Source organism: Hippopotamus amphibius, chromosome 1 (assembly GCF_030028045.1).
Source record: "Hippopotamus amphibius kiboko isolate mHipAmp2 chromosome 1, mHipAmp2.hap2, whole genome shotgun sequence".
Lineage (NCBI taxonomy): Eukaryota > Metazoa > Chordata > Mammalia > Artiodactyla > Hippopotamidae > Hippopotamus > Hippopotamus amphibius.
The window spans coordinates 185,796,271-185,813,605 of record NC_080186.1 but is presented as its reverse complement, the minus strand read 5'-3'; the positions used below and the strand labels follow the sequence as shown (position 1 = coordinate 185,813,605).

Sequence of the window (17,335 nt, the reverse complement as noted above, 5' to 3'; positions counted from 1 at the left end):
GGCAGTGATGTCACATGCAGTCTCTAACAGAAAGAAACTGGCCTTTTGCCTTGGGCCCCCCTGCTCACCCTGAACTGCCTGCCCTGTCAGCAGAACCACTGAAACCAGTATCTGACCGCAAACTTCTAAAACATGAGCAAGCTTGACTTCAGCCTGCTCCTGACTGCCTCTGCTAATGGAGGCCCCTTGAGTTAGAAAGGATCCAAAATAAAAGATAATCACCAAATCATTTATATTTGAGTACATTACAAAAATTGCTTTGCAGCATATTTTCCTCCCTAATAGTAAAACGAGTGTGCATCCATTAGTTGTGGGGGTCCAGCCGTATGATGTCATGGCCTCCAGAATGAGAGAGTGAACTTATCGCATATATTCCAAATAGATAATATACTTGAGATGATTAAAAATTGATTATATTGTCAATAAAAATGCTTTCTTCCTGCATTAGTGGTGTATTCTGAGTGACTTCAGTGAACTGAGAAAAGGTCTCTGAATTGCAGAGTGTGTAGGAGAATATCCCATTTTAAGGACTAGCATAGATCTTACCTGTGCCATCGCTACAACCACAAGGTGATTATATGGGAGGATGAACAGGAAACCTGCAACTAAGGACATGCTTAGCATTTTATCTTTTGCAGAATTAATATCGTTGGCCTTTTCCCCCTATTTTTCTAAAGCAGCCTATAAGACTGAAGGAATATAGGAGGAACCAAAGATTAGGTGTCCAGGGTTAGTTGAGAAGATACTGTTCCATGTATTGAGCTAGAAGAAGTGGATCCTTCCTGTTCAGAGCTTTGCTCTGAGGTCCATCTTTGAGCAGGAAGGTTTAAAAATAAATGTATTTACTTAAAAATAAATGTTTTCTCTGTTTGGGAAAGTAGTATATATTCATTTCTTTATTCAGCAAATATTTATTTAGAACCTCTATGTGCCAGAATCTGTTCTAGGTCAGGGGGATTTTGGTGAATAAAACAAAATCCCTGCTGTCATACTGTTTGCATTTTGTGGTATGTGTGTGTGCATGTGTGTTGGAGCATGTTTTAGATAGGGAGAAAATAGTATTTGTAAGACTACTACTGTTATCATCTTAGGGTAGTCTTCCTTTTTAATATGCAAATAAATTGCTCGATATAGTAAATAAACACACAGAACTGTGTATGTTATTGTCTTAACCATCTATGTATGGTTGAGACTGTATATATGATATGATTCTATATCTCACTTCTTTTAATTAATACAATACTATGAGTATTTTATGTTATTCAATATTCTTTGACATATGTCTAATCCATTATAGAAAATAATTTATTCATTCCCCCGTTAACAGACCTTTAGGACATTTAACTTGCTGTTTTAACTAATGCTGCAATGAATATATTTACCCCTCATCTTTACTCTCATTTAAATAATTTTCTAGATTTATTTTTAAAACAAGGTTGAAAAACTTTGGCAAGTTTAAGTCCTGATCCAGACCATCACCTGTACTGTTTCACTCATTGACAGAGAGCATAACATTTCTTAACTTTGTAGGAGGTGAAAAAGATAGAAAAATTTTCCCCTTCACATGTTCGTTTTCAGCTTTTATTTGTGCTTGCTGAGCAGTCTCTTTTAACTTTAGCCACAAGAGTAATGTTGCAAAGGCTTCCCAAGACTTCTGTTTCTGATCAAGTGATTGCAGCATACCAAGAAGTCAGTGTTGAAACACATTTTTTCTGACATTAACTCTCAGTTCTCTCCAGGCTAGTCCCAAACTGTGCATATTAAGTATATCCCTACCTTGGAAATATCTCTTCTAGAGGAAAATTGAATAGTGACAGCAGTAGAATCATAGACAGAATTATCTGGCCTGTTGTAATTTGTAATTAAAGGATTTGGTGTGTCAGTGCTAATAGTGCTGAGAGTTGAGCTGAAATAGCATGGACTCTTTGTCTGAACTGCAGGTGAGAGTGGGCTTGTGTTTGCTCTTGGGGGTATCGTCAGCTGGCACTTTGAGGGCATCTTGATTAAAAGGATGGCCAGATCTGTGTAGCCTAGGGTATTTCTGGGCTATAGAGTAGGTACATAGATTAAGAAAAGGGAGTTGTAAAAGCTGGTGGATGACTATCACCTTGAGAGTTGAACAGTAATTAACTTTATTTTTAATACGAGAAAGTTATTTCATTTGAGAACTAGAAAATGCTCAGGATGTAGGAAAAGAGCAGTAATTATTTTACTGTCTCAGGACAATAGCTAGAGGGTTCCGGAAAGAAATAAATGAACAGTCTGGGGTGTAACCTATAAAGTTAATCACATTGTGGAGGTACAAAAATTTAGACTGTTGGCTCTGGTCCTGTTTGGTAACCATGCTTAATTCATCCAGAAAAGGTGAGTGAATCAGCTTTTCTGGGTTGTTGAAGGGTTGTTATCTGCATAGGCAGGTAATATTTTAGAGATTTTCAACAACAGTAAGAATGGTAGGATGTGGTAATACTACTGCTATCTCTTATACTTTCTTCAAGTACATTTTAAAATTTGTGACTTTCCTAAAAATCCTGAAGAAGAGAAAATCGACTTTAAGAGAGGTTGATTTACCTAAAGTCATAGAACAATACCAACTCTCCTGATTCTTAACCCAGCGAGTCATTTCCACCTCACCTTGAGGTCTAAGGGCATGTGTGTCTACATCAGTAATCCATTCCTGACGATCAGATATTCTGTGTAGGAATACCAGCCAGGAGACTATTTTCTACAACTTTAAACAGTAAAAATTAAAATGTATTACATTTCAATTTAAAACTCCACGCCAATTTTCTAAATATTAATAAATACAGCAAAATGCCCCTATGTAAATAACAAATATATTGGATGTTAGATGCTAAAAAGAAAATCCAAATAGTTCCTGCTCTCCAAATAGTTAATATAGTTGGTGGGAAACTATTGCTTTGTGTGCAGTAAGTATGTGCAGTACATGGCACATCCCTTTGGACACAGCATTCTCTTCAAGATGTCCACACGGAATTCTGTTGTTCTGTCAAGAATGCAACTTACAGCTTCCTAGGTGGCGCAGTGGTTGAGAATCCGCCTGCCAATGCAGGGGACACAGGTTCGATCCCTGCTCCAGGAAGATCCCACATGCCGTGGAGCAACTAAGCCCATGCGCCACAACTATTGAGCCTGTGCTTTAGAGCCCGTGAGCCACAACTGTTGAGCCCATGTGCTGCAACTACTGAAGCCCACGTGCCTAGAGCCCATGCTCCACAACAAGAGAAGCCACAGCAATGAGGAGCCCGTGCATCACAATGAAGAGGAGCCCCCACTCACCGCAATTAAGAAGAAAGCCCGCGCACAGCAAAAAAAGACTCAACACAGCCAATAAAATAAATAAATTAATTAATTAAAAAAAAAGAAGAATGCAACTTATCCTTTTCCTGCACGTCATTTTGTTTACATCGTTTTATTGAGTTTTAGGTGTGTATGGATGTATTAGCGTTACCAATATAAGGAACTAATAGAAAACATGAAGGTTTGGATATTAAAAACCACGGGGGAAAAGAAAACAGGGAAATGTTAACTAGAGAGATGGTCTCTAGGGTCTGCCTATTAATAACCTGGCTGTAAGCAGAGGAAATTAAAGCTAACAGCCGTGAAAAAATGCAGTCACACTCAGTTCTCTATTTTGAGTTAATGCAAATGTGTAGTTCAGAAAATCAGGTTTCCCTGGCAACATCTTCACAAGGATAGCTGGCCAGGCCCAGTGTGTGCTCTAGCAGAGTCACTGGGAAAACTAACAGTAAATGTGGAGCTACACACACATACTAAACTGAGGATGTTTCAAGGAATTGGCTTCATCTAAGAGCTTGGACCTGTAACAGAAGGTCTTGCTTGCCACTGTGTCTGTGCGGGCTCATCGGAGTTTCGGGGGGTTGCATGTACAGCTGTAGTGAGGCTGTGAGATGGCCAATCTGAATCTTCGCCCTCCCCCTTCCTACTGCCATGCTTTCCCATCCTTTGCTTTCCTAACTCTGAACATCCCATTTTCAGTAAATGAGTTTTGGGGTCTGTCACACATAAAAGGGGTAGGAGAGGTGAAGAGAGGGCTGGCTTAAAATCCTAACTTGGAGGTTATGGCACTGAATTGCATTTGGCTGAACGCTCTGATATGGAAAGCAAGCAACCTTTTGGGAATACCTGGAGAAAATTTTGTTTGTAGCTGTTAATAGTCACTGATTCTGCTTATTATTTTATGTTGTTTTCTAATATAGTTTGGTTTGAATATTTACATTTTAAAATACATTTTTTGTATAAATTACTTTTTCTTTATATTCCAGTTAGAAATTTTTTTTTTTTTATAATTGTATGTGTAAGTATGTCATGACTTTGAATTTCATGTCAGGTAGTAAAAGGAGAGGTAAGAACAAAATAATTATTTAAAAAGGGTGTGTGTTGTTCCTGGGATTTGATTTTACCCGGCTTAAAGCTCTAATAAGGCAGCCTGTTACTCATGGATGTTGACAGAAGAGACAGTATTCTTGGGACAGGGACAGAGCTTCCACTATGCTAGATGCTCCAAATGTTTCTTATTTTCTTACAAAATCTGTATGAGGTAGATTTTTAAAAATTTCTATTAATACTTTTTTTATAGAGTTAAAACAGATAGAAGCAATTAAGTAACTTGTACAAGGTTTGCCCAGTTAGTAAGAAGACTGGAACCAGTTTCTCTGAGCCCAGTTCTTATACTCTATATACTGCAGTATACAGTTCTCTTAGATCCCAGTTTGTTGGGTGGAGAGATCTGTACATATCTTTAGATCAAGATTCTAAATTTTGTGTATTTTGTTCTGTATTTGTATTGATTTCTAGTTTTTTTGATGTATCAATTTATGATGGAAATGTTAAAATCAATTGATTATGGATTTTGTCCATTTATCTGTATAATTCTGACTTTCAAGTTTACATATTTCAAAGCTATATTTGGAAGCTATATATAATTATAAATTACATAATTATAAAAATTAAACTTATATAATTGTAAATAGAAAAAGCACAAAACTATATATAATTTACATATTTCAAAGATATATAGGTTCAGGCAAATTGTTCTCCTTGACAAACTGTTTTCCTTCTTTATCACTCTACTTATTTTGCCTATGTTTATGTACTATTAATATTACTATAATATATGAGCTATTTTTTGAGAGTTGTTATTTGTCAGATACATCTTTTTTCGTCTCCTTATTTTCAGTGTTCCTACTTGGTTTTATCTCAGATGTGTTTCTTATAAGAAGAATTATAGCCATAGTTGGTCTTTTTTAAATCCAGTCTGATAACCTCTGTCTTTTGAAAGCTTGCCCCCCTCTAATCTGTTTAGAACCTGCATTTTGTTTTGTATTTTGAGTGTCACAGAAGTTCAGAGTGTAATAGAAATGTCTCAGAGCCAGTGTGGTACTGCCAGGGTGTGCTCTGGGCACAAAAGTGTGCATTTTAACTCAAGCTCTTTGTCATTAGTAATAGCCTCTTACCAGGTTCGCATCTCTAGAGCAAACTTAAAAGACCCTCTTAGAGAACAATGTAGCTTCTTGATTATTTGAATACATGCTTTGGTTTGGAATAAAAGGACTATAGAGTTAAATATATGGCATAAGAAGTAGAAAGGTTTTTACTTTAAGGAGAAGTTGTAAAAACTACAGATTTGGAATCTCAAGAAATGACTTCTGTCTTTTTTATAGAGTCACCTATGCTGTGTGGAATACAATATAGTTGGAATCTTTTAAGCTGAAAGAACACAGTATGTTGTTTATCAAACATTCTAGGGAAATGAGCATATTCTGAATGTTCTCTTTTTTGCTCATTCATTATCTTATAGAGGAACAAGCTGCTTGGACAACTTGAAGTGCTGAGTTGTTATTTATCATTTGAATAAACAGTAAAGGTTTTTTTCAAAGTAAATGTAGTGTGATAGTTCTTGTTTAAGTTTTTAGGGTAAAATTCTCATCAGTTTTTCATCTCAATAGCAAAATAGAGCCATAAAAAAAGTTAGGAATAATATCTACATTCGAGGTGAAAGATGATGAACAGCTGACTGTAAAGTTTCCTTGAAGGCTAAGATCTACTCAAAACTGAGATCCCACTAAGGGAAGAATTCAAGAATAGCCAGGGTATTTTTTCTATAACAGGATGAATAAAGGTGACAGACGTACTGAGGTAAGCCTGTTGAGAACAAGCCTCATAGATGCTTATGTGGACAGGGTTTACACATGCAGATAAATACTATTTTTTAATTAATTAAGAGTTATAATCAATAAGTTATAATTAATAAAAGTCTTTGGTAACTCTCAACTAAAAAGTGGTCCAAGTTAGGAAGGAAGTTAAGCAGCTGGACTTGGTGTGTTTTGCCTTTCTTTATCAGTCTCAGCTTTTCCTTACTAGATCATTATTTGTCATGTTTTTTCTATAAGAAAAGTGCACTTGCAGCCTGCAGGAAACACTGGAACTGCTACTGGGGCAATTAACAGAGGCATTGCCATCCCCAGAGTAGTGGCGGCAGCGCGTGCTGTGAGGTGCCGCCGCCTTCTGTCACCGTGCTGCTTCTTCTCTGTGCAGTGCGGCTTCCTGTTGTGGTGCATGGCTCCCAGCCCTGCCAACGGAGCGGACCTGCTCTACAAGCGCATCATCCGTCCTTTCTTCCTGAAGCACGAGTCCCAGCTGGACAATGTGGTGAATGACTTGAAGGACAAAGCCAAAGAGACTGCAGATGCCATCTCTAAAGAAGGTATGGCTCAGGGACAGCTTGGTTTGGCATGTGAGAAGACATGGGATATACTGGGCCCAGATAACAAGCTTCCTCACTTCATGTCTTATCAGCTTTCCTCGGCTACACGCCAAGGCTCCTCTGGGATTCCTTTACCAGTACTTTGCCTGTTGCCTTTACTTTTCCCAACATTCTTCTGGCATGTCACATATAACACCCCATTTGGTTAGCACATTAGGAAAAATGACTTTGCTGTGGTGGGTCGAGATTTCAGAGTCATCTGTATTTATATACAAGTACAATCTCTTTCATTCATTTGAGGTTGAACTGCTTAATATGCTGTTCAAACTGCTTTTGTTAGAGGGTCAAGAGAATGGCCTCTCTTTCAGCTCTCCTGATCCATTCATTCAAATACTTACATATTTTAATTTTTTTAATTTTATTTTTTATACATCTTTATTGGAGTATAATTGCTTTGCAATGTTGTGTTAGTTTCTGCTCTACAACAAAGTGAATCAACCATATGTATACATATATCCCCATATCCCCTTCTTCTTGAGCCTCCCTCCCACCCTCCCCATCCCTCCCCTCTAGGTCATCACAAAGCACCAAGTTGATCTCCCTGTGCTCTGCAGCAGCTTCCGACTAGCTATCTATTTTACATTTGGTAGTGTATATATGTCAGTGCTACTTTCTCACTACGTCCCAGCCTCCCCTCCCACCGTGTCCTCAAGTCCGTTCTCTATGTCTGTCTTTATTCCTGCCCTGTTACTAGGTTCATCAGTACGCATTCCATATATATATGCGTTAGCATACGGTATTTGTTTTTCTCTTTTTGACTTAAAAATATGGAATGCTTCACTAATTTGCATGTCATCCTTGCACAGGGGCCATGCTAATCTCTGTATCGTTCCAATTTTAGTATATGTGCTGCCAAAGCGAGCACCAAATATTTATTGAGGTGCTTCATATGTGCTAAGCATGTTCATAGCACTGGGCATGAACCAGGGAACCAAATGGACCAACAAACCATAGTGAACTCATGAAAGTTACAATATTGTTGAGAGAGAGACACGATGCAATTAAAAAGCAAGTTATAGGGTATAGTTAGCAGATGATACAGAGAAAAATAAAGCAGATAAAAAGATAGGGAGTGCCAGGACTGAAGGGAAGGCTACAGTTTTAAATACAGTGATTTGAAGAAAGCTATACTGAGTCAAAGTTGAAAGTGTTAAGGGAAGGAATCATGGGGAAGAAAGCTCCAGATAGAAGAAACAGCACGTGCAAAAGCCAGGAGCGCAGAGCAGTGTGACTGGAAGAGAGTGATCTAGAGGAAGAGTTGAAGGAGACAAGGTCAGAAAGATTGGGGAGTGGAGCTAGAAGAAGACAGATCATGTAATGCCCTATAGGCTGCTGTAAAGGCTCTGGCTTTTACTTTGTGTGAGATGGGGTGTCATTGGAGAATTGTGAGCAGAGGAGCAACATGATTCATCCTGTGTTGGAACAGGATCATATTGGCCACTGTATTAAGAACAGACTGCAGGGGGACAGGAAGGAAGTCAGGAGACCAGTTAAAAGGTTATTGTAGTGATCTGGCTGGAGATGATGGTGGTGGCTTGACTTGTTTGTAGTGGTAGCAGTAGGAGGTAAGAAGTCGGATTCTTGATATATTTTGAAGTTAGAACCAATAGGATTTTGTTATGGATGAGGCATGGAGTATGAGAGAGGAGTCAAAGATGAGGCCAAACTTTTAGCCTGAACAGATGCAAGGATAGAATTGCCACTGAGCTGGGGAAGACTGGCTGTAACAGATTTGAAGGGGAAAATAAGGAATTCAGTTCTGGACATAACTTTGTGTCTACTGGGTACATGGAGAAGTCAGCACAGCCAGGTGGATACAGATATTGAGAGTTCAGGAGACAGGGCTGGGCTAGAGATAGAAATTGGCAGGGTGGGGGGAGGACACCTGCATATGGACAGTCTAATAAGCATGAGACTGGATGAGATCACAAGGGAGTGAAAATAGAAAAGAGGAAGTCCGAGGACTGAGTCCTGTGCCCACCAATATTTAGATATTGAAGAAATGCAAAGCAACCAAAAAAGCAGACTGATAAGGAGTGGCCAGTTGAGGAAGCAAGAAAACCCGAGACTGTGGTATCCTTGGGGCCAAGTGAAGACAGTGTTTCAAGGAGCAGGGAGGGGTCCGTGGTCACACGGTGCTGACAGGTCAAGGAGGATAAGGTCACATGTTGCAGAGAGGTCAAGGAGGCTAAGGGCTCAAAATTGGCCGCTGGATTTAGCAGTGAGGAAGGCACTACTGATCTTGACGAAACAGAGTTTGTGGGGGTGGTGAGAGCAAAAGCCTGATCAGAATGGATGTGAGAGATGGGAAGAAGGGCATGAGAGAATGTAGTCGTTTGAGAAGTTTCCTGCAGAGAGGAGTAGAAGAATGGGGCTGTAACTGAAGGAAAGTACTAGGGTCCTGAGGACGTTTTCTTCTTTTTCTTAAGGTAGAAGAAACAAAGTAGGTTTGAAAAGTAATAGGAATGATCCAGTAGAGAGCAAAAAAATGATAGGAGTGAGAAGGTGAATTGCTGGAGCTCTGTCCTGGAAGAGACCAGAGGAGACAGGATCTGGAGTACAAATAAAGGGATTGGTCGTGGGAGCAGAAGCAGTTTAAAATTCAGGAGGGGAATCAGGGTTCATGGGTGAAGATGCTGGTAGCTGAGTATATGTGATGGTGCGAGTGATTTTCTCATCACTTCAGATTTCTCAGTAAACTAAGAAGAAAGAAGGTCATCTGAGAGAGGGTGGGGAAGGAGGTGATAGAAAGAGGAGATGGTATGAAATAGTTACTTAGGACCAGGGCTGGCAAGCTTTTTCCATAATGGGTCAGATAATAAATACTTCAGTTTTCGTGGGCCGGCCGTCAGGTCTCCCTTGCAACTACTCAGCCCTGCCATTGTAATGTGAAAACAGCCAGAGGTGACATGGCGACCAGTGATTGTGAGTATAATGTGCTGGCCGCGCTGAGACGGGAAGAGTGGATGGACTGGGACAGCGTCATGTGATCGCCAGGGAGCATTAGAGGCTCACTTGAGGTTTGTGTTCATGAACTTACAGCGAGGCCAGGTCGTCCTTTTTTTTTCCCCAGCCACATTTCCAGCTATGAGGGTGCAGCTGCAGAATAGATGGAGAGCTGTGTCCGGATTGACTTGGTTAAGTAGGAACTCTGAAGGGAGAGTAGAACTAAGGAGTGGTTCATGTTTGATGATGGAGGAGGGAAGGAGGACAAAAGGGACATGAGGAACAGTGAAAAAGGCAATAGGATCAACGGATTAGACACCCAGGCGGTGGGGGAGGAACTCGGAGTCAGGAAAATAGAGGGAGCGAGCTGCAAAGATGGGAGGCTATGGTGGAGTGGGACGCTCAGCCCTGAGACCAGAGAGGGGCAGCTGTTACTGTCTGCGACAGTGAGGGCCCGAGGTAGGCTGGAGCAGGGAGGGTGGAATGTCAAGGTTATTGGAGGGGAGGAACCAAGAGGCCAGGATAATGGAAGAATGTTGAAATCACTGATAATTAAAGTTAAGAGCAGTGCTTGAGAGGGAGTACTGCTTAAGTTTGGAACTAAAATCTTAAAGAAATGGGGCAGCACAGCCCAAGGGTCAGAGACGACTGGAAAAAGAAAGGCTAGTGGGAAAGATAATCTGATGACATGAGATTCTGAACATGGCCATGAAGAACAAAGGACGCTTTCCAGACCTCCAGACCCAGTAGTACCAGGGTCATGGAAGGAAAAAAGAGCCGACACTTGAGAAAGCAGTGTCCTCAGGGACAGTCAGATTTCTGTAAAAGCAACAAGGTAAAGGAAACATTTGGAGAAATGGTGGAGGGTGGAGGTCATCTTTCTGATGATGGGTCTTAAGTTCCACAGGGCACAGTAAGGATTTTAGAAAGTGGAGAATGGGCATAGAATTCGGGAACTTTAAAAAAAAAAAAAAAAGTTCTACAGTAATGAGAAAGTGGGAGATGAGAGGTGACCTGGCTCCTGGGGAAGGAAGACCCCCGTGATGGTTCCCCAGGCAGCACTGATGTCCCAACAGTGGTGTGTTCTCCCCTTCCTTCGTCACAGACCGCTTTTTCCGCAACTCCTGTTCCTGGGCACACAGCTCCAGTTTCCTTCAGTACGTTTTTTTACAGTTTCTTCACATCCTCCCACTTTGGGATCACCAGTTCCTTTTTAAGAGATTTCTTAACTGTTCCTCCCTGCTCTTAACCTAACCAGCAACCTCTGGTGATATCATTTCTGTCTAGTTCACCCACATTTCTTAGCCTTTGATTCTCTTAGATCTCAGTACTCTAACATCTGATTTTACTTTAATAGGATACGTTCCTCAACAGAGGTGTGAGAATGAAAATGTTAAGAGGAATTAAGGTGCCGACACATTTTAGACTTCTCTCCGAGTTTCTGGATTCTCCAAAAAAGTACATTTTTATAAAAGGCCATTTAAGAGAGAAGCTGCAGTTTCTTTGTAAACTTTGCTAAGCAATTTTAGTTGAGTGAAGGGAGAGCAGCTGTCAGGCAGCTGGTGAACAAGGAGCTGGCATCCCCCCCAGGGCTGCATCAAGAACAGCTGCAGTCCGTAGAATTTCTGGAGGCTTGGAGGCTTCCAGAACACTCCCCTGCCCCATCACACACATCATACTAGGTTTTTCTGTTGAGTGTTTTGTTTTGTTTTTTTTTTGGTTTTCTGGAGAATGGAAATATCGTTTTATTTACTTATTGGCTGCGTTGGGTCTTTGTTGCTGTGCGTGGGCTTTCTCTAGTTGCGGTGAATGGGGGCTATTCTTTGTTGTGGTGAACTGGCTTCTCATTGCAGTGGTTTTTTTTGTTGTGGAGCACGGTCTTCTAGGCATGCAGGCTTCAGTAGTTGTGGCACACAGGCTCAGCAGTTGTGGCTCGCAGGCTCTAGAGCGCAGGCTTAGTAGTTGTGGCGCTTGGACTTAGTTGCTCTGCAGCATGTGGGATCCTCCTGGACCAGGGCTCGAACCCATGTGCCCTGCATTGGCAGGCAGATTCTCAACCACTGCGCCACCAGGGAAGTCCCCACATAAACTCTTCTGCAGTTCCAGCTTGTTGTTACCCCGGGTGCGGACCCCTGTGTGGCACTGACTGGCAGCCTGCTCTCCTTTGGACCATTGTGGAGGTTGGACGTCTGAGATCTGGGTGACAGCACAGTCACGTTCCATTGAGAGCCCTCTTCCTGGCTGTAGACTGCCAGCTTCTCACTGTGTCCTCACATGGCAGAAGGGCCACATCACACTAGTTCTTCCAGCACATTCCAAGCCACTTGGTAATCAGGAGGGGTAGGTAGGGCTTAATCTCCCACAGATGTGAGAATATTTTCTTTTATTTATTTATTTTTTGGGGGCCGCCCTGTGTGGCATGTGGGATCTTAGTTCCCCCACCAGGGATCGAACTTGCACCCCCTACAGTGGCAGCATGGCGTCTTGACCACTGGACCATCAGGGAAGTCCCCAAGAATATTTTCTTGATGAACGTAGCATCATGCCACAAACTTGAAGACTTACAGCAAACTCTTCCCATCATACAAGGAAATGGTGGCATAATGACAGAATATAAACGTGTATAAATGTTCCGTCATTTCTTGATTTGGGGAATGATTTTCTCTGATTTTTGTCACCATGGGATAGATAGCTGACCTTGTTATCATCAGATTGACACAGTGAAATTGTACAGGTGAGCACCCAGGAGCAAAGAATTTCTTAATTGTACAGGGGAACACTATATGCTCAAGGAATCTCTACTTCTTGTGATACTTAAAGGAGGACAGAGGGCAGGTGGCTTAGGTGACACTGTCACCACAGGGGAGCTAGGTCAGACAACCTTCAATAACTTCACTCAAGTACTCAGGATTTGCTCTTGAAGAGGTCTCGTTCATTTCCTGGAAACTTTCCTAGCCCTGCCCACAAACCTCAGTGTGTTCTCATCTGAACATGAGTCATCCAAGTTGTTATGTTATTTAGTAGCTACATTAGGCACAGAGCCAGATTACAAACAGCTCTGATCCAATTTTCTTTCCTCCTAACAGCCAAGAAAGCTGCTGTGAATTTACTGGGTGAGGAAAAGAAGAGCACCTAAACCACTGACTGGATGAAACCTTTCTGCCCTCTCTGTACCTTCCTATTAGAGCTTGATGTTATATTAGGAACTGTCATATAATCATTTTAATTTGGCCTTGGAAACATTTTTGATACATTAAAAAAAGGAATGTATTGTAAGTTTTTTTGCTTACTTTGACTGTCTATATACACAGGAGCATTTAAATTTAAATTTAATGCAATGGGCAGTATCCAAGTTTTTGGAAAATATATTTTGCCTCTGGGTAGGAAAAGACCTGTGATACCATCCTGTAGAAAATATAAACTTAAAATTATATATCCCACAGGCTTTATACTTCAGTGGGCTCTCTCTGCATGCGTTTTCTCTGTGCTTATATTTTAGCATACTCTTTAAGGTTCTACTTCATGTAATGTACCATTTTGTATTAAATGTTTTTAATGTATTTGCGCATAACGCTCATGTGGAGCATCTGCCAAAGGCTGAACGTTCTGTTGTGCTGCTGTGATCTGCTAAATAATACTTCAGAAAATTAATACAAATGAGAAATGTTTCCTGAACAATTCAGTGATAAATGAGGCTGAATGGGATGTTGGCCTGGTGATTTTCCTAACATTGTAGCAGCTGAATACCAGAACAGCTTTGTAAAGCAATTTAGTGATAAATGGGGAAATGTACACACACGCATCACAGCTCCCAATTCTGTAGAACTAGTAATATTGTCTTGTAGCTTTTTAAAAATTGGCTGATAAGCTTTCAATTTGTTTTTAAGATGCTATAGTGGTAACCATCCCTGGTTTCACCTTCGTAGCTGAGTAACGTGCTGGTTTAGTCGTTTCTTTCTTTTTAAAAGCAGTTTAAGGAACCTCCAGAGACTTGCCACCTCTGATTACATGTACATTCTTGTTTATATCATTAGCAACTACACGCTAATGATGACACCAGGCTCTAAGTGCAATTCTCAGAGAAGAAAGGAAGTACGACATAACCCAAAATCTAGTTGGCAGTGGTTAAGACAGTGGCCTTCACCTTTCCCTGGCCTTTAAGTTTCAACACCAGAGGCTCCCCTAGTTTACAACAGAATCATTTGCAGTCCATTTACATGCCTTCATCTTTATGCTTTGTTTTGATAAACTGCATACAACCTCATAGTTTAAGTACAGAACACAAAGTTGAAACTAATGTCACTAGCTTGACTAGCCACATAGCTTATAGGGACCTTGACAACATGTCTGTACTACAGAATCTGAGCTTTGCACCAGCCATACTGCTAGGATCCTTCTGAATTAGACTAAACTGACCAAAACAAGAATATAACAAAGCTAACAATTAAATATCCAGGCCTGTAAAATATTTTTTAAGGCAAATACAGATGTTTAGTTCCCTTTCAGATAACAATCAGGTAAAATCATAATGCTGTCTCATGATGTAAAAAATATCAAAGATATCAAAAATAGGGGACATCACCCCAATATTATAATAATATGATCAGGGCATTTATTTTTTGGGGGGGGATATGATAATGATAAGGCATTTTATTAAATGTACCTTAAAAAATAAAAACTTTTAGAAGGCAAACAGAATTAGTTGTTATTGGAAGAAAATTAAGCCTTAGGTTAGAGATTAAAAAAAGTACCTCGGAATATTTAAATCCCTTTCCCTATAAATAAACTATGCTTTTCTTGGTGGCAGAATAATGATAATTAGCAACTTCTAGCATTCAGAATACATAATCAGATTGTTAGTATACAAAATATGTAACTTTTAGTATACAGAATATCAGGCAAGATGGGGAAGCATAGAAGTTACTATTGCTTATAACTACTTACAGGCTAATATCAATTTTAAAACTACTACACTAAGAAAATTATGAGTGCAATTTTTTTTCTTAATCCCTATAGTTTTATGCTTCGGTGCATTCTGTAAGAAATTTTAGTTACTGTTTTTGGTAGTCAACGTGTACATATTAATAACAGGAGAACCTAAGAATTGAGCAATTCTGTCTCAGTTTAGTTTTAGCAAATAATACACTGCCATGCTAGAGTATTTGAAAAACTAACTGAGCCTGTGTCTAGCTGTAAGACAAGCATTTGTTTGTACATGAATGGTATTTTGGAGATATGTAAAGGCAAAGAATTCCTACAATTCTTCTACTTAAAAGCTTTGGATCGACAGTTACTGCTACTCTGGGGAGTCTTCTGCCTACAGCCTGAAGAACATGAGCATAGCCTTTAATTAAGTTACCACCTATCCTGAAGATGTGCTATATTAAATAAAAGTGGATGTAAATAAAATTCTGTTATCTCACTGAGCTGTTATAGATCATTTTATTTTATGGGGCTTAAAAGAAATCTAGAAAATCTAAGCAAAATCCTAAGTAAATACAGATAAATGAACCTTAGACATTGCTCTGCATTGACCCCATTTCTCACCTGGCCTGTAATTTTCCCCTGCTGGTAACTACCTGTCAGAGGAAAGACTTTCCGTAAAAACATACCAACCAAAAAAGTTCCTACCAATAATTAGCACTAGATGTAGAGGAAACCTAAACTACTCTTGACCTTTGAATAACACAGGTTTGAACTGCACAGGTCCATTTACACATGGATTCTTTTCAATAAATACGTAACCACAGTACTACACGATCTATGGTTGATTGAATACCTGGATGCAGAAATGCAGCTCTGAGAGCCGACTGCAGAGTTATCACTGGATAGTTGACTGTGATAGTTGTCAGCTGTACTGCTTTCTACTGGCGTAATGTATTACACAGTCTCATACAACTACAAGCTGGTGTTATTATTGCATGTAAGTATATTTTGATGTAGTAAACACATATGTGCCTCCAAATCATTCTGTACTGAGACAGAAAAGAAGCACATGGGATTTTATTAAAATACCTACTTCTGGAGGGTGTACTTTGGTCAGATTCATCTCCTACATTTGCTTATTACATGTCTGTATGTCTAGAATCACAGTGTTTAGAGTAATAGATACAATTCACATCCTTAGCCATCAAATATTGGTTCTATATAATACAGCAGGAGAAAGTAAATGGCCTTAATTAAAAGCTCTTCTGGCTGCTTACTACGGTATTAGCATATAAAATATCTTTGTAACACACACCTCAGAGAATTAAGAGCAGTAAAGAGGTTATTTGGTCAAATCAGTGGTTCTCAAACTTCAGTGTGCATCAAGATTTCTTTGGGGGCGGGGGGAATTGGTAAAACAGATGGGCTTCATCCCCAAAGCTGCTGATTCAGGAAATCTGGGGTGGGGCTGAAAAATCTGCATTTCCAACAGGATCCCAGGTGATGCTAATGATCTGGGAATCACACTTTGACACAAAACCGCTGGGTTAGATTAATGCTTTCTTTACACTTAGTACACAGACGTTTTCAGGCCTGGCTGCACATTACAATCATCTGAGCAGCTTTCAAAAAATACTGGTATCTGCCTCCACCACCAGAAATTGTAACATTAATCTACTATATACCCAGGTGCCAATATTTTAAAACTCTTCACGTGATTCAAATATGTAGCCAGGGTTGAGAATGTGAAATAAATTTCATATTTATGGCAAGACAAGAAAAATTTAAACATAAAAATTCTTCTCTGCCCTTTGGCCTCCCCTCTCCCCCCAGTGTGCATTGTATATCCATATTATGCATCGATCAAACCTCCCCCATCAGCAAGAGTACCTGCTCAACCATAAATAGCAACATTCTCCTAGCATCAACTCCTTGAAAGGTAACACTCCTTCTTGAGCTTGTAAAGGTTCACATGACCCACCACGATGGCACTTAAATTTGGATTATGAAAACTGTCAAATACAAATACATCATTTAACTTACAGCCCTCTGTCTCATAAAACATATATAAACCGTGTCCTGACTTGTAATTGGGTGGTACAATTCTCAGAGCTTTCTGAGATGCTCTTCCAGATTTGAGGATGTGCAATCCTCAAGTCTGGCTGGAATAAAATTTTCCATTTCTTTCTTACGTCGACTAATTAATTTTTCATCAACAAGAACTACTGGTAGAGACTAATAAGGTCAAGAATCCCAAAGTCTGGAGGAGAGTTTGTCTTAGCTAATTAGTTCACCTGGTGTGTTAGTTTCCTATTGTTGCGGTAACATACTGCCACCATTTCAGTGGCTTAAAACACAAATGTATTAGTTCACAGTTCTGAAGGTCAGACATCCAAAAGAGGTTGGCAGTGCTGCATTAATTCTGGAGACTGTAGGGGAGAATCCATTTCCTTGCTGCTTTCAGCTTCTACAAGCCACCTGCGTATCTCGGTTTGTGGCTCCTTGGTACGCTGACCTCTGCTTCCTTTTATAAGCACCTTTGTGATTACATTGGGCGCACCTGGATAATCCAAGATACTCTCCCCAGCCCAAGATCCTTTACCTCACATGCAAAGCCTTTTGCCATGTAAAGTAACATATTCACAGGTGGGTTTT

At 40.1% G+C, this 17,335-nt stretch overlaps 1 protein-coding gene and 1 non-coding gene across 2 annotated transcripts in view; one reads left to right on the top strand and one right to left on the bottom strand.

The window, feature by feature from the left end:
* REEP5 (receptor accessory protein 5) overlaps positions 1 to 15,176 on the top strand; it is a 41,441-nt gene extending 26,265 nt beyond the window's left edge. The window contains exons 4-5 of the mRNA XM_057737619.1: positions 6,580 to 6,748; positions 12,841 to 15,176. Coding sequence (XP_057593602.1) covers positions 6,580 to 6,748; positions 12,841 to 12,890 — 219 coding nt within the window. The 3' untranslated portion in view covers positions 12,891 to 15,176. The remainder of the gene's footprint in view (positions 1 to 6,579; positions 6,749 to 12,840) is intronic.
* On the bottom strand, positions 7,570 to 7,673 carry LOC130842487 (U6 spliceosomal RNA). Its single transcript, XR_009050451.1, has one exon. It is a non-coding gene; the product is annotated as a U6 spliceosomal RNA (small nuclear RNA).
* Positions 15,177 to 17,335: the final 2,159 nt, after the last annotated feature.